The sequence below is a fragment of the Castor canadensis genome, chromosome 13, assembly GCF_047511655.1.
Source record: "Castor canadensis chromosome 13, mCasCan1.hap1v2, whole genome shotgun sequence".
Classification (NCBI taxonomy): Eukaryota; Metazoa; Chordata; class Mammalia; order Rodentia; family Castoridae; genus Castor; species Castor canadensis.
The window spans coordinates 45,357,399-45,375,094 of NC_133398.1; the positions used below are offsets into that span (position 1 = coordinate 45,357,399).

At 38.7% G+C, this 17,696-nt stretch overlaps 1 protein-coding gene across 3 annotated transcripts in view; it reads left to right on the top strand.

Moving 5' to 3' along the window:
* Positions 1 to 1,536: 1,536 nt before the first annotated feature.
* The window catches only part of Plaa (phospholipase A2 activating protein), a 50,509-nt gene continuing 34,349 nt past the window's right edge, over positions 1,537 to 17,696 (top strand). The window contains exons 1-2 of one of the 3 annotated variants that reach the window (XM_074051685.1): positions 1,537 to 1,827; positions 15,727 to 15,920. In XM_074051685.1, the coding sequence (XP_073907786.1) occupies positions 1,679 to 1,827; positions 15,727 to 15,920 (343 nt within the window). In that variant the 5' untranslated portion in view covers positions 1,537 to 1,678. The remainder of the gene's footprint in view (positions 1,828 to 15,726; positions 15,921 to 17,696) is intronic. The other 2 variants (XM_074051684.1, XM_020183049.2) reach the window with 2 other exon arrangements.

Genomic DNA, 17,696 nt, shown 5'->3' on the forward strand with positions numbered 1-17,696 from the left:
TATGTAGACAATGTTGCTACAGCATATGAAATGAAAAGATAAAGTGTTCTTAAATGTTTAACAGAAGAAAAAAATGTTTAACAACAAAAAAAAAAGCTTACCAAATATATCAGCACTAGGAAAACATCTTTCTTCTCTTTGGACACCAAAAGCTTGAGAACAACTCTTATTTAAAACTGCAGCTTTTACAAGGAATGTTGAAATGTATTAGCTTTTGTTTAATCTACTATATTGCTGGCAAGGACAGTATGATTTAAGTTACTAAGCATTCTTAAAGATTAAGTTATATCACATTTTGTGCTTTGTTTTCCCCTTATATTCCAGTGGACTGTTTTTTCAACATTCTTCCTTTCAGGGAACTATTTTTTGCCTCAACCTTGTAAGAACTGCAAATGTAAAATTTCTATCATTTTTTTCCTTCAATTTCTACCACTTAGTTACACACCTAGCATGTGTGTAACATGACAGTTTTTGACAGAAACTTTAATGCCTGATCTGGATGTCCAATTCTCCCACACTGGATATGTTCCAGTCTTTGAAAGTACTGGCATTGTGGCAATTTCTCCTACAAGCTTTCTGGCATGGTGTGTGGGGGGGATCCAGAATTTGTCATTTGTATGAAGAACAGTTGGAAGAAACCATTTGTTTTCCCGGTGAAAACACTTAATTTCCCGCACTTTTACTTTAGACACATGTACCAGATACCCGGAATGAATACGTTCTGTTTAGGTTATGTTACTATCACTGTAACAGGGATTATGTGAAAAATTTATCTAGGTATGGTGTTGAATGCCCGTAATCCAGCACTCAAGAGGCTGAGGCAGGAGGATCGCGAGTTTGAGGCCAGCCAGGGCTACATATCGAGATCCTGTGTCAAGCATTTTCAGCCTCACCCCTAATCTACACACTCAACCCGCCGTCCGGCGAACCTAGTCACGCTTTGAATCGATGGACACGGATCGCCGTATTTACTTGCTAATTGAAAGTGATGAGCAAGGAGGTAACTTGAGAAGTGATTAAAGTTTTCAGGCTCTCTTTTTTTTTTCATTAATTTTAGATTCTGAAAACCTCCGGAGACGGCCGAGGTTTGAAAAAAACCAGATAAGCAAACCCCAGGAAAGGAAAAGGAATTAATTCCACTCAACCACTGGGTCACGTAGCGCGGAAGACGCAAATTTAAAATACCCGGATTCAGCGCGCCGACGATCACGCACCGGGGAGCGCGGCATTGTGGGATTAGTAGTTTTGGTTCGCGCCACAAATGACTACAGGCAGTGCCGCGGCGCGCAGAAAGGGAGCGAATTAGAAAAGGACCTGGGCTCTAGCGCCTGGGCAAAAGGCCTCTGTGTAGTTTTCTCTCCCTCCGCCAGCGGTCCGGAGCGCTGGACCTCAGCCCCGTTGTCTCCTCCGTCGGGACGCACACACTCTGCGTCATGGCGGGCTGAGGCCGATGATGAATTCCGGTGTGCAGAGCAGGGTTGCTGTGTCACTCGGCTCGCTAGGTGCACCCCTTCCCGGCCGCTCTTCCGCACCGGCTGTCGGGATCTTCCGGTCTTTCGCTGCCACTCACCTGCAGGCCGGTGTCCCGCCGTCGCCGGGCGCACGCCGTGTCTGCCCTGTGCGCTGACCTCGTGCGGGGTCCGGGGGCCGGGGCCGGGGCGTCAGACCGACGCTGGCCATGGCGAGCGGCGCTGCCAGGTACCGGCTGAGCTGCTCGCTCCCGGGCCACGAGCTGGACGTGAGGGGCCTGGTGTGCTGCATCTATCCGCCCGGAGCTTTTGTGTCGGTGTCTCGGGACCGCACCACTCGCCTCTGGGCCCCAGACAGGTGAGCGATGCGAGGCAGCCGCCCCGAGGGACGGCAGGCGTCGGGACCCGAGGGTGTACCCTTGGTCCCTGCGGGGTGCGTGTCCCCGTCCCTGGCCTTCCCGCTGTCCAGCCGTTCGCAGAGCCCTGGTCCCTGGTCCCCAGAACGCGCAGTGCCTGAAACTAGCGAGAGTTGTTAGTGGGGCGAGTATGGGGTTGAGGGAGAGCCGCCGCCTTGTCCGCTAAGGAGCGGGTAAGCCTGGATGACCTTCGCACCTTTCCGGGGCTTCGATTTCGGCAGAGTTCTCCCGGGTTTTTTTAAGAGTTGAAAATGTACTGGTGCTCCCTCCTACAGTTAGGTAATGAGAAAGCATCTGGCGTAACGCTGCTCTTCCCCCTTCCCCGAGTTGCTCTGTAGTCTTCCTGTAGATTTAGTTTTGAAGCTCTTAGTTCTTAAAAAATTGTATTGCACAAAGTTGGATTGAATTCGGGACTTAGCTGTCCAGATTAGAGTTTGCTAATTTGGGGTCTGTGGTGGTCTTGGGATGACATTCTTCAAATGTCTATTGCCGTGTGAAGGTGGGCTGTTTTCTTGAGGAAGGAAAAGATTTATGAGTGTTTTAAAAAGCTATCAGCGAGGTTCACCGGCCCCCGCCCCCCCAAAAGGGTAAAATCCAGCCCTGACAAAGTTCAAGATTTTAGCACAGATTTGGGTGATTATAGTTGAACCTAGAAGAAGACAGATTTCAGTTCACAAAACGAAAAATTGAGGTTAGTTAACATTATTATTTGTTAAGTTTCCTATCCCTGGAAGTTTCAGACTTGGGGTGACCGCTCTTAGATTCACTTCATAACTGTTTAAGCGCATTTTTGTTTGTTTGTTTGTTTGTTTTGTTTTCCATCCTCAGAAAAAAAGTAAAATGACCGACAAGTTACCTGTGTTTATAGAACTTTCTTATAGGGTGCTGGGTAAGGTGGATCAAAAAACAAGCAAATAAATAATTAAATAATTAAAACTTGGTATATATACCGTGAAGGAAACACAGATAATAGAAATAGGTAGAGAGAGGTGTTAAAGAAGAACGCTTCTCTAAGGAGGTGTTTTCGATTGCTTTTTTAAAGCTGATGTATGAAGCATGAGATGGCTTGAGGTGGTCTTGGGAGGGAGGAATCTGGGGAGGGTTGAATTGGGCAGGTTCCCTGGGCACTCTGCTGAAAACCCAGAAACTCTGGATCTTCTGAAGGCCTATTTGAATGGAGACATTTTTGGATTGTACACTGAACTAAGCCAGCCAACATGACTTTCACAGTGCTTTGGCCCTCTGTAAGCTGGCTGCACACTAAATTGGATTTCCCAACTCTGTCACAGATTTCTGGGTTGGAGAGACAAGAAAAGCACCAACAGCTTTTCCTTCGTATTGCTTTGCCTTTTGAAACCTACCCGTATTTGAAGACCTAACTTCATATTTAAAACCACATGTTCAACCTTCCCTGATCATGCCAAGACAAAAGTGACTTCTCTTTCTTATAAAACTCAGCATTTAGGGTCCTAAGTTAAATAGTTCTGTGGGGTTTGTTAGGAAATTGAAGCAATTCCCATTTCCCTTTCTCAGAGGCAAAATTTTAGTCTGCTAATTTTTATATTTTTCTTCTATCTGTATGTAAAATACTGTTAAACAAATTTCTTAATTTTTTTAATTTTAGGCATTGTGCGTTAGTTTCTTCTAAGTAATATGAGAATTTAGTTCTCTCTGCCTTCTACCTACCCTCATCCCATATGCATTCTTTCTATGTTCTGTACTTAATTTAGCTTAATTTAAACTAAATTAGTATTTTGTGACTGTTCATTCTATCTGTTCCTAAGCTGTGTGGTAACTTTTTGTTATGATCTCCCTGTGACTAGGAATTGTTTTGTTCTTGCTTTTCATTTGCTGAATTTTTATGTGTTTATTACTAATTCAACTTAAAATTCTTTGTCTAAATTGTCTAAATGTATTTAAACACATTGGATATTTTATAATTTCTTTTTCTAACATTGAAAAGTTTCTGACCTAGTTTATGTCCCTGGTTTCCTGCCAATCCTGGGATTTCCCTTTACTTTCATCTCTGAAATTCCCTTTTTAGGTCTGTCATGTTGGGTTTCAATTATCACTGTCATTTAACTTTCTCTTTCTTGATTTTTCTTCTTGTTCCCTTATTGGAGCACATCCTCTAGGAGCTTCCTAAAAGGTAGTGCATGAATAAAGGAATTAAGACCTTCTGAGAAGTTTGGAAATTATTTTATTTGGCTTGCTGCTGGAATGGCAGTTTGGTTGTAGCATTCTAATTCTGAAATAATTTTTCCTTCAGAATTTTAGAGCCCTTGTTTTGTTGTATACTATCTGTAGTGGTACTATTATGTCTGAAGCCATTCTGACTTTGACCTATATTTTCCTCTAGAAGGCAGTCTGTTTTCATCTAATTTTTCTGGACCAATATGAAAACATCTGTCCAAAATTTCTTAAATGAATCCTTTGGTGTTTCTCTTTCTCTCTTTTTTTTCCCTCCCTTCTTTTTTGGAAACCTTATTTAGCTATTAAACTTGTTTTCTAAATTTCTTTTTTTCTCCTTTACTTACAGTTTTTTTCTCTCTTTTTAGCTATACTTTCTAAGGAATTGACTTGTTTGTGAAGTTATATCTTCATTTCATGGTTGCAGCATCTCTTCATGTGTCAGGATGTTAATGAGTTTTTATAAGGTATTTTCTCCTTAGTGGTTTGCTTCCTCTAAATTGTTTTTTTTTCCTCCTCCCTACTTGTTTTGGTCACTGTATTTCATGCTGGAAGTTTTCCCCAGATGTCTGGTAATCCTTATTGTATGCCCTGTGTTGAACATGGAGAACTAGAAAACTGGGAAGCTCTTTGCTCCTGGGTGGCACTTCCTAGCTGTGGTGGTAGATTTCATCTGGCTGGTCTTCTGCCTAGAGAACCATGTCCTGGCTTCTAGTGTTTTGCCAGGACTCAACTATCCTTGTATACCCCTCCCCCCAAAAAGATTTTTATCTTTTCTAAGGAAAAAGTTTCTGACTTTTCACGGGGTATGAGCTGTTCAACTAGAATTTTTTTTTTAAATACTGAAGTATTTTTTTCATCAATTCAAAAATGTATTAAATGCTTACATATAAAATATTGTGCTAGGAGCTTGGAAAGATAAAAAGAACTGGATCTAGATTCCGCCATTAAGAACTTCAAGGACCACTACAGATGGTACACACAAGCATCTACGCTGGGAAGTGCTAAGGAATTTACATAGGTAGATTTAGTGGTTTATATAATTCAGATTTTTTTAGGCTGGGTATGGTGGGGGAGGTTGAGGCAGGAGGGTAGAGAGTTGAGTTCAGTCAGGGCAGTCTCATAAAGAAACAAACATAAAATTAGCCTTCAAAACATGTCCTATCTTTTAATTTTCTCTGAGCTTTTTTTTTTTTTTTGTAAAGCCCCTCTAAAATGAAGTGGATAACTAAAATTGACTAGTACCAGATATCTTCCTTTGAAGTTTTTCTCTTCTGACTGATTTTGAAGACTTTCTACTAGTCTTCATATTCTAGCTCTGGCCTCTTTGTCCCCAGTTTTAGAGATTCATAGTGTTTTGTTTTTGTTTGTGAACCTAGAGCTTCATGTATATTAGGCAAGCACTGTACCATTTGAACCATTCCCTCAGTTCCCAATTTGTTTTTTTAAAGATCAGGGACCCGATTTCATGTATACAGGCTGGCCTTGAACTTTTGATTCCCCCTGCCTCAGCCTCTGCATGTACTACTACACCTGGCTCCAATATTTGTCTCCATTTTTTTATTGTGGTAAAAGACGTAACAAAATTTATCATCTTAACTGTTTTTAGAATCAGTTAGGTTAAGTTAACTGTTAGGTTCAGTGATATTAAATATATTAATAGTGTTGTACAGCTATTACTACCATCCATTTTCATAACTTCATATTATAAAATTGAAACTCTATACACATTAAAATAATAGCTATCTATTCTTTCTTCCTGTAGCTCCTGGCAATCACCATTCTACTTTGTATGATTTTGATACTAAGAACCTTCCATAAGTGGAATCATACAATATTTGTCTTTTTGTATCTGGCTTATTTCACTTAGCATAATGTTCTCTAAGTTCATCCATATAGTAGCATGAGTTAGAATTTCCTTCCTTTTTGATGCTGAATAAAATTCTGTCGTTTGGTGGCTCACACCTGTAATCCTAGCTACTTGGGAGGCTGAGAGCAAGAGGACCTAGGTTCTTGGACAGCCCTGTCAAATATTTCACAAGACCCCATCTCCAAAGTAACCATAGCAAAATGGACTTGGAGGTGTGACTCAAGCAGTAGGGCACTTACTTTGTAAGTGCAAAACCCTGAATTCAAAATGTAGTCCTGTACACAAAAAAAAATTCTGTTGTGTGTACCACATTTTCTTTATACATTTATCCATTGATAGACACTAGAGTTTTAGTTATTGTAAACAGTGCTGCATGAACATGATTGTATATCAAGACTAACACCCTGCTTTCATTTCTATTGGAAATATACTCAGAAGTGGGATTGCTACAATTCTGTTTTTAATTTTTTTGAATAGAAAAAATTGCCATTTCATAGTGCTCACTATACTGTTTCATAGTGAGTGTCTTGTTCTTGGGTAGTGTTTTGTTAGTTCCAGTTAGTTTATTATGTGAAATTCTCTGCTTCCTTGCTTACTTTCTGTGTGGTTTTTCTATCTTACAGACTGGGATATTGAAATCGTCAGCTAATATTATATACCTGTCTATCCCATTAATTCTCTTGGGATTTACTTCATATATCTATTATTAGGTACATAGCTATTTATAATTATTATATATTCTTGCTATATTGCATTCTGTGTGTGTGGGAGGGGTTGCTGATGATTGAGCCCAGCTTCCTATATAGCAGGCAAGTGCTTTGCCTCTGTGCTACATGCCAGCCCTGGCTTTCTTTTCTTCTTTTTCTGTTTTCCTTTTTTGTGGTATTGGAGTTTTAACTTGGGGCTTTGTGCTTGCTAGTCAGGCATGCTACCACTTGAGCCACTTCACTCACCCTGTTCTGTTTTTAAACTGTCACTGTACAGCCCATGATGGCCTAGAACTCACTGTGTAGCCCAGGCTACCCTCAGTCAGCCTCTCAATTGTTGATATTGCAAGCATATGCCACCATGCCTAGACTGCATTTTTTTAAATTAAAATAGAATGTATATCTTATTATCTTTTTAAGTTTAGTCTGTTTTGTATGATATTAGTATAGCTGTTCCTGTTCTCTTTTGGTTACTATTTGTATGAAATATCTTTTTCTAGTGTATTTGTGGTTTTGAATCTAAAATAAGTGAAACTATTCTTTTTTCCTTTGTATGCTGTAGCTTTTGAATAACTTAGTTTGGGGCTTTGTTCTTTTTGTTTTCCCTTGTTGAGAGAGGGTCTTTCTGTGTAGCTCAGGCTGTCCTTTAACTTTATATCCTTCTGCCTGCTGAAAATTAACTTCAAGGGCTAGAGATACAGTATGTATAGGTCCAGGGTTTGATCCTTTGCAATAATAAGTAAATAAGTAAGCAAAAGTAATTCATTTTACAGTCCGAGCCTTCCAGAGTTGCAAGTCTTCCACAGTTGATACCAGAGTCCCAAAATAGTATCATCAGACAAATTCTGCTAGTGTAGTTGCTATCTTGGTTGGGAGACAGATTCCTGGTGCTTCCTACCCTACCAGCTTTTCTGAATCCTCTCCAGTTATTGTGCCTTTAGGGAAAAGAATTTATATGTAAACTTAGAGTTGATTTTTCTCAGGTCCCATAATTTACTACTTTTTTGTAAGCTTTCCGTATTCAAAGTTATATTCCTGTTTTTTTTTAATTCTCCCTAGTCTTCTTGTTATCTGCCTTTATTGAAATATAAATACTTTTTGTATTTTTTAATATTTAAGCTACTGTTTTAGTGGGGTTTACGAGAAGAGCAAAAATAGATGAGTGTCAGTTTTTATCTGTGAGTCTTAGTTTTTTATGTGCACTTGTCTTTTCACCTTCTACTGAACTGCAAATTCTTTGATTTAGCTTGAGTTAGGGAATATAACTCTGTGCCTCTCAGCAGCTAGCTTCTTGTTTTCCACATAATATATCATAATCTGTTGTTGGACATGTTAAGTAAGGCAGTGATACTAAGTGATTAACGTATATGACAAATTGATAACATTCTAATCCTACGGCACTTATTAATGTACTGTGTCCCTAGAGCTGCCATCCACTCGTAAATATATCCCTCTTACTCCTTTTTTTTTTTTTTTTTTTTTTTGCATATTGAGATGATGGATGTACTAGCTACTTATAGATATACATGCTACACTAGTGGGTACTAAGTTAATGCCCGGTTCATACTGTAGAAATGTCCTCATTATATTTAAGGCTTATTAACAGTGGATTACATTAATTTTATGTAAGTTTTTCTTAGGATAGCAATTACTGATGAATAGAATGAAGATGGAGAAGGAAGCCACTAGCAACATTTATTTTGCCTCCTTCTCTTCTTTTTTCCTTCTGATAATTAGCATACTCTTATCAAGGAAACACTCAACAAACTTTTCCTAATCTGATGTATAGCAGCTCATGCATTAATGCTTAATTTTAAACAATGGGTTCTTTTTTTCTCTGTTTCCTATTTATTTGTTTATTTTGATGGTATTGAACTCAGGGCTTCACCACAATGACTTCTTTTTTTTTTTTTCATTTTTCTTTTATTATTCATATGTGCATACAAGGCTTGGTTTATTTCTCCCCCCTGCCCCCACCCCCTCCCTTACCACCCACTCCACCCCCTCCCGCTCCCCCCCTCAATACCCAGCAGAAACTATTTTGCCCTTATCTCTAATTTTGTTGTAGAGAGAGTATAAGCAATAATAGGAAGGAACAAGGGGTTTTGCTGGTTGAGATAAGGATAGCTATACAGGGCATTGACTCACATTGATTTCCTGTGCGTGGGTGTTACCTTCTCGGTTAATTCTTTTTAATCTAACCTTTTCTCTAGTTCCTGGTCTCCTTTTCCTATTGGCCTCAGTTGCTTTAAGGTATCTGCTTTAGTTTCTCTGCATTAAGGGCAACAAATGCTAGCTAGTTTTTTAGGTGTCTTACCTATCCTCACCCCTCCCTTGTGTGCTCTCGTTTTATCATGTGCTCATAGTCCAATCCCCTTGTTGTGTTTGCCCTTGATCTAATGTCCACATATGAGGGAGAACATACGATTTTTGGTCTTTTGAGCCAGGCTAACCTCACTCAGAATGATGTTCTCCAATTCCATCCATTTACCAGCGAATGATAACATTTCGTTCTTCTTCATGGCTGCATAAAATTCCATTGTGTATAGATACCACATTTTCTTAATCCATTCGTCAGTGCTGGGGCATCTTGGCTGTTTCCATAACTTGGCTATTGTGAATAGTGCCGCAATAAACATGGATGTGCAGTGCCTCTGGAGTAACAGTCTTTTGGGTATATCCCCAAGAGTGGTATTGCTGGATCAAATGGTAGATCGATGTCCAGCTTTTTAAGTAGCCTCCAAATTTTTTTCCAGAGTGGTTGTACGAGTCTACATTCCCACCAACAGTGTAAGAGGGTTCCTTTTTCCCCGCATCCTCGCCAACACCTGTTGGTGGTGGTGTTGCTGATGATGGCTATTCTAACAGGGGTGAGGTGGAATCTTAGTGTGGTTTTAATTTGCATTTCCTTTATTGCTAGAGATGGTGAGCATTTTTTCATGTGTTTTCTGGCCATTTGAATTTCTTCTTTTGAGAAAGTTCTGTTTAGTTCACCTGCCCATTTCTTTATTGGTTCATTAGTTTTGGGAGAATTTAGTTTTTTAAGTTCCCTGTATATTCTGGTTATCAGTCCTTTGTCTGATGTATAGTTGGCAAATATTTTCTCCCACTCTGTGGGTGTTCTCTTCAGTTTAGAGACCATTTCTTTTGATGAACAGAAGCTTTTTAGTTTTATGAGGTCCCATTTATCTATGCTATCTCTTAGTTGCTGTGCTGCTGGGGTTTCATTGAGAAAGTTCTTACCTATACCTACTAACTCCAGAGTATTTCCTACTCTTTCCTGTATCAACTTAAGAGTTTGGGGTCTGATATTAAGATCCTTGATCCATTTTGAGTTAATCTTGGTATAGGGTGATATACATGGATCTAGTTTCAGTTTTTTGCAGACTGCTAACCAGTTTTCCCAGCAGTTTTTGTTGAAGAGGCTGCTATTTCTCCATCGTATATTTTTAGCTCCTTTGTCAAAGATAAGTTGCTTATAGTTGTGTGGCTTCATATCTGGATCCTCTATTCTGTTCCACTGGTCTTCATGTCTGTTTTTGTGCCAGTACCATGCTGTTTTTATTATTATTGCTTTGTAATATAGTTTGAAGTCAGGTATTGTGATACCTCCTGCATTGTTCTTTTGACTGAGTATTGCCTTGGCTATTCGTGGCCTCTTGTGTTTCCATATAAATTTAACAGTAGATTTTTCAATCTCTTTGATGAATGTCATTGGAATTTTGATGGGAATTGCATTAAACATGTAGATTACTTTTGGGAGTATAGACATTTTTACTATGTTGATTCTACCAATCCATGAGCATGGGAGATCTCTCCACTTTCTATAGTCTTCCTCAATCTCTTTCTTCAGAAGTGTATAGTTTTCCTTGTAGAGGTCTTTCACATCTTTTGTTAGGTTTACACCTAGGTATTTGATTTTTTTTGAGGCTATTGTAAATGGAATTGTTTTCATACATTCTTTTTCCGTTTGCTCATTGTTAGTGTATAGAAATGCTAATGATTTTTCTATGTTGATTTTATATCCTGCTACCTTGCTATAGCTATTGATGATGTCTAGAAGCTTCTGAGTAGAGTTTTTTGGGTCTTTAAGGTATAGGATCATGTCGTCTGCAAATAGGGATATTTTGACAGTTTCTTTACCTATTTGTATTCCTTTTATTCCTTCTTCTTGCCTAATTGCTCTGGCTAGGAATTCCAGTACTATGTTGAATAGGAGTGGAGATAGTGGGCATCCTTGTCTGGTTCCTGATTTTAGAGGGAATGGTTTTAATTTTTCTCCGTTAAGTATAATGCTGGCTGTAGGTTTCTCATATATAGCTTTTATAATGTTGAGGAACTTTCCTTCTATTCCTAGTTTTCTTAGAGCTTTTATCATGAAATGATGTTGGATCTTATCAAAGGCTTTTTCTGCATCTATTGAGATGATCAAGTGGTTTTTGTCTTTGCTTCTGTTAATGTGGTTTATTACGTTTATTGATTTTCGTATGTTGAACCACCCCTGCATCCCTGGGATGAAGCCTACCTGGTCGTGGTGAATAATCTTTTTGATGTGTTGCTGAATTCGATTTGCCATTATTTTGTTGAGGATTTTTGCATCAATGTTCATTAAGGAGATTGGCCTATAGTTCTCCTTTTTGGAGGTGTCTTTGCCTGGTTTTGGGATAAGTGTAATACTGGCTTCATAAAATGTGTTTGGCAGTTTTCCTTCCCTTTCTATTTCATGGAACAGTTTAAGGAGGGTTGGTATCAGTTCTTCTTCAAAGGTCTGATAGAATTCAGCAGAGAATCCATCAGGTCCTGGACTTTTCTTTTTGGGGAGACTCTTGATTGCTGCTTCAATTTCATTTTGTGTTATAGGTCTATTCAGGTGATTAATTTCCTCTTGGTTCAGTTTTGGATGATCATATGTATCTAGAAATCTGTCCATTTCTTTTAGATTTTCAAATTTATTTGAATATAGGTTCTCAAAGTAGTCTCTGATGATTTCCTGGACTTCCATGGTGTTTGTTGTTATCTCCCCTTTTGCATTCCTGATTCTACTAATTTGGGTTTTTTCTCTCCTCATTTTAGTCAGGTTTGCCAGGGGTCTATCGATCTTGTTTATTTTTTCAAAGAACCAACTTTTTGTTTCATTAATTCTTTGTATGGTTTTTTTGGTTTCTATTTCGTTGATTTCAGCTCTTATTTTTATTATTTCTCTCCTTGTATTTGTTTTGGGATTTGCTTGTTCTTGTTTTTCTAGGAGTTTGAGATGTATCATTAGGTCATTGATTTGGGATCTTTCAATCTTTTTAATATATGCACTCATGGCTATAAACTTTCCTCTCAAGACTGCCTTAGCTGTATCCCATAGGTTCTGGTAGGTTGTGTTTTCATTTTCATTGACTTCTAGGAACTTTTTAATTTCCTCTTTTATTGCATCGATGATCCATTCTTCATTAAGTAATGAGTTATTTAGTTTCCAGCTGTTTGCATGTTTTTTGTCTTTACTTTTGTTGTTGAGTTCTACTTTTACTGCATTGTGGTCAGATAGTATGCATGGTATTATTTCTATTTTCTTATATTTGCTGAGGCTTGCTTTGTGCCCTAGGATATGATCTATTTTGGAGAAGGTTCCATGGGCTGCTGAGAAGAATGTATATTGTGTAGAGGTTGGATGAAATGTTCTGTAGACATCTACTAGGTCCACTTGATCTATTGCATATTTTAGATCTTGGATTTCTTTATTGAGTTTTTGTTTGGATGACCTATCTATTGATGATAATGGAGTGTTAAAGTCTCCCACAACCACTGTGTTGGCGTTTATATATGCTTTTAGGTCTTTCAGGGTATGTTTGATGAAATTGGGTGCGTTGACATTGGGTGCGTACAGATTGATGATTATTATTTCCTTTTGGTCTATTTCCCCTTTTATTAGTATGGAATGTCCTTCTTTATCTCGTTTGATCAATGTAGGTTTGAAGTCTACTTTGTCAGAGATAAGTATTGCTACTCCTGGTTGTTTTCGGGGGCCATTGGCTTGGTAAATCTTCTTCCAGCCTTTCATCCTAAGCATATGCTTATTTCTGTCGGTGAGATGAGTCTCCTGTAAGCAACAAATTGTTGGATCTTCTTTTTTAATCCATTTTGTCAAACGGTGTCTTTTGATGGGTGAATTAAGTCCATTAACATTAAGTGTTAGTACTGATAGGTATGTGGTGATTCCTGCCATTTAGTTATCTTAGTTGTTTAAAGGTTTGATTGTATGTACCTAACTTGATGTTACTCTCTACTGTCTTGCTTTTTCTTATCCTGTGGTTTGGTGCTGCCTGCCTTTTCATGGTTAAGTTGGGTGTCACTTTCTGTGTGCAGGATCCCTTGCAGAATCTTTTGTAATGGTGGCTTTGTGGTCACATATTGTTTTAGTTTCTGCTTATCATGGAAGACTTTTATTGCTCCATCTATTTTGAATGATAGCTTTGCTGGGTAGAGTATCCTGGGGTTGAAGTTATTTTCATTCAGTGCCTGGAAGATCTCACCCCACGCTCTTCTTGCTTTTAATGTTTCTGTTGAGAAGTCTGCTGTGATTTTGATGGGTTTACCTTTGTATGTTACTTGTTTTTTCTCTCTTGCAGCCTTCAATATTCTTTCCTTAGTTTCTGAACTTGTTGTTTTAATGATGATATGTCGTGGAGTAGTTCTATTTTGATCTGGTCTGTTTGGTGTCCTGGAGGCCTCTTGCATTTGTATGGGAATATCTTTCTCTAGATTTGGGAAATTTTCCGTTATTATTTTGTTGAATATATTACGCATTCCCTTCGCTTGCACCTCTTCTCCTTCTTCGATGCCCATGATTCTCAAGTTTGGTCTTTTGATGGAGTCAGTGAGTTCTTGCATTTTCTTTTCACAGGTCTTGAGTTGTTTAATTAGTAGTTCTTCAGTTTTTCCTTTAATTACCATTTCATCTTCAAGTTCTGAGATTCTGTCTTCTGTTTGTTCTATTCTGCTGGATTGGCCTTCCGTTTTGTTTTGCAGTTCTGTTTCGTTCTTTTTTCTGAGGTTTTCCATATCCTGGCAGTTTTCTTCTTTATTGTTGTCTATTTTTGTCCTGAGTTCATTTATCCATTTATTCATTGTGTTCTCTCTTTCATTTTGGTGTTTATACAGTGCTTCTATGGTTTCCTTTATTTCTTCTTTTGCTTTTTCAAATTCTCTATTTTTATTGTCTTGGAATTTCTTGAGTGTCTCCTGTACATTTTGGTTGACCCTATCCAGTATCATCTCTATAAAATTCTCATTGAGTACTTGTAGTATGTCTTCTTTTAAATTATTCTTGTAGGCTTCATTGGGTCCTTTGGCATAGTTTATCTTCATTTTGTTGGAGTCTGGCTCTGAGTTTCTGTTCTCTTCATTCCCCTCTGGTTCCTGTACTAATTTTTTGCTGTGGGGAAACTGGTTTCCTTGTTTTTTCTGTCTTCCTGTCATTGTCCTTGGTGTTGTTACTGTCCCTGTACTGTGTGTAATTAAGTATTTTCTAGCTTGTAATAATAACAATGGTAATATTGAGAATGGAAGAGTGAGCTGAGATGGAAAGCAAGAAGTTAAAGAAAAGGGGAAAACAAATATACAGACAAGAGGGAGAAAGCAGAACAAGGTATCAGACAAGAGAGTTTCAAAGGTATAAACAGGGAGTGTTAGTGTACTAATCGACAGTAAGCTGAACAGACAATAGAGTGACAGAGAGAGGATTGAAAATCAAAGATAAAAAAAATAAAAAATAAGTATATGAAAGTAATATCTATTTATAAAATGAATTAAAATAAAATGGAAAATAGAAAATTAAAAAAAACAAAAAAAACCAAAAAACCAAAAAACTTCCAAGTTTATATGCAATGCAATTTCAATCTTAATAATTTGGATGTCCGTCTCAATCTCCAGTCCTGGAGTTGGTGCCTCAGATGTTGTTCTGTAGTTGTCTCATCAAAGGGGATGCATAAAGTAGAACAAAACTACACTCACACACACACAGAAGAAAAAAAAAAAAAGCCCCACCAAGTGTCCCCAGTTCAAATGCAATACAGTTTCAGTAAGTTTTTCGGCTTGCAGGTGTAATTCGGTTGTTCTCTCATCAAAGGTAGGGAGAAAAAGAAAAAAAAAGCGTCTGGAGGCAGTTCTGAGAGTGGTACCTGCAACTGTGGCTTGCCTGCCTGCTGCTCTCAGCCTGTAGCTGGTGGCGTTATTTATGCAGATCTCTGGGGTGAGCTTAGCACTCACCTGGTCCCACAGGCTTTGTTTGCTCAGAGTTCTCCTGTGCGGGGGAGGGGGGCCTCTGCTACAGGCTTTTCCCTTTCCAAGCACTGGGAAAGGCGACACTGCCCCGCGTTGTCAGGCCTGCGTGTTTATTTACAGTTCACGTGGGAAGTGGGTCTTCCCTCCTCTCACAAGCGTCCCCGCTCCTGGTTGCTGGTGCGCCCCGCTCCCGCCAGAGCCTCTCTGGCCCGCCCGGCTCGTTTATTTCCAGTCCCGGGAAGGATTCCCTTCCCCCAATCTTCAGCGCTCAGGGCGCCCCACCCTCTTTCCAGCGTGTCTTAACTGTTCTTATTGCTTAGTACTCAGTTTCTCTTTTTTTCCCGGGTGGAGGTCAGTCTGTCCAGGGGGCTATGCTGCTCTGGCCCAGGCTTGTCTGTGGGGGAACCGCGGTACCGCGAAGCTCACCTGGTCCGCGTCTTCCCAAGCCGTATGGGCGCCGGCCACTGGCGGCCCGGGGGCCTCCTGGGTTCTCCGTTTAACGTGAAGTGGAGATTCTCTGCGCCGGCTGGAGATGTGGAGGAGTCAAAGTTATGCCTTTTCTCGGTGATTATGCCTGCAAAGTGTGTCTCCAGCGTCTCTCCAAGATTTCACTATAGGAGGGTCGCTTTCTGCTTCCTACCTCTAGCCGCCATCTTGGAATTCTCCCACAATGACTTCTTAAAGTAGTATGTACTCTATAAAGTTCAGCCTGGACCCTAAGTGAAAATGAGTGCTTTGACAGTTCATGTACTAGGATAAGTCAGGGAACAAGTGTATATCTATTAATTATCTTGTTTTTCTAGTCCTAACAGGGGCTTTACGGAAATGCACTGTATGAGTGGCCACTCTAATTTTGTGTCTTGTGTATGCATCATACCCTCAAGTGACGTATACCCTCATGGACTGATTGCAACTGGAGGAAACGATCATAATATTTGCATTTTCTCACTGGACAGTCCTATGCCACTTTATATTTTAAAAGGTCACAAAAATACTGGTGAGTATAACACTTTGGTATTTTTATATTTCAAGAAGTTTCATCACTTTGAAAGTAAAATTCATGTATCCATTTTCTTAAATTAGTGTATTTTGTCTTAACTATAGCTATGCTTGATAGTGTGACCTTTTTGGATCATCTTAGTTTTGTAAATTCTCTGTTACAAATTTATTTATAAATTTAAAGGTTCATGTGCTTACATCTATAAAAAATGCTGTTTTGTTGTTTCTATGAAGCTCAGGATGGAACCCAGCATGTTATGCATGCTAGGCAAATGCTCTGTCACTGAGCTTCATCTCCAGACTATATATAGAAAGTAGCGTGTTCAATTATAAAAGGAAAAACCTATGTAATTTTAATTTACATGTCATGTTTTTTGTTTTCCACTGTATTGTGCCAAAAAAGTTATTCACTCAGGGAAACTAAGGGTACTTCTTTTTTTTTAATTGTTATCTCTGTATGGAGGAAATTAAAGATCCAGAAGGAATGTGTTTGGAGATTTGGTATGGTTGTTGAAGCATATTTAATACTTTTTTTGAATGTCATTTTCCATGATTTGTGTATATATAATATCTGATTCTACGATAATTCTGAGTTTGTGTGTGGTTTTACAGCTGACATGCTTAATCATCACAGTTATGTACTTTTCTATATGTATGTGGACTTGTTTGGGACATGACAAGTATTTGGGACATAAACACTTTAGATTTAATTCCATTAATGAATTTGTAAAGTGTTTGTGTGTGTATATGTGTTTGTATATATAAGATATTGAAAATAGATTAATAAGGATTTAGGATTTTGTTATGGAAATCTTTAAATATATACATGAAACTTGGTATTTTAGGATGAGTTATTAAACAGGCATGTACACAGGAGATTTATATAATCTTCCACCCATGAATTTACATAGCACCAGGGATATCAGCATGTGGTCTATTTTGTTTCATCTTTCCTCCCTACCATGACATTATTTTAAATGAAATTCTTGATGCCATTTCGTTTACAAATACTTCAATATATAACTGTAAGGCAGGGATTGGCAGGTTTTCTGTAAAAGATCAGATACTTTAGGTTTTAGACTTTTCAGGCCACAAGTTTGCTGTCATAACTACTCAACTCTTGTCATTTTAGTGCAAAAGGATGTCTATTTTATTTTTATTTTATTATTTAATGGAACATCCCAGAAATTAAAAAAAAAATTCTTATGTATATATATTCTTTTTTCTCTTTTATTTTACTTGTTTGAGTTTTAGGTTTGGGTAGGGTTTCTTTTTTTTGTTTGTTTGTTTTTATGACCAGGCTGGGTTTCAATTCATGATTATCTTGCCTCACACTCCCATGTGTTCACCACCATGTCTGGCCTTTTTTCCTCTCTGGGTACACATGCGCGCGTGCGCACACACACACACACACACACAAACACACACACGTTTTATGTTTGTGGGACTAGAGTTTGAACTCAGGGCTTTGAGCTAGCAAAGCAGGCACTCTACCGCTTGAGTCACCTCCAGTACATTTTGCTCTGGTTATTTTGGAGATGGGATCTTTTGAATGATTTGCCCTAGCTGGCCTCAAACCTCGCAATCTCAGCCTCCCAAGTAGTTAGGATTATAGGCATAAGCCACCAGCTGTTTTTTGTTTTTATTTTTTAGCATGTATTAGTTGTGCAGGAGGGTTTCATTGTGACATTTACATATGTGCTTACAATGTATCTTAACTGGATCCAGTCCCTTCATCGTTTTCCCTCATATCCTCTATCCCCCAATTTCAACA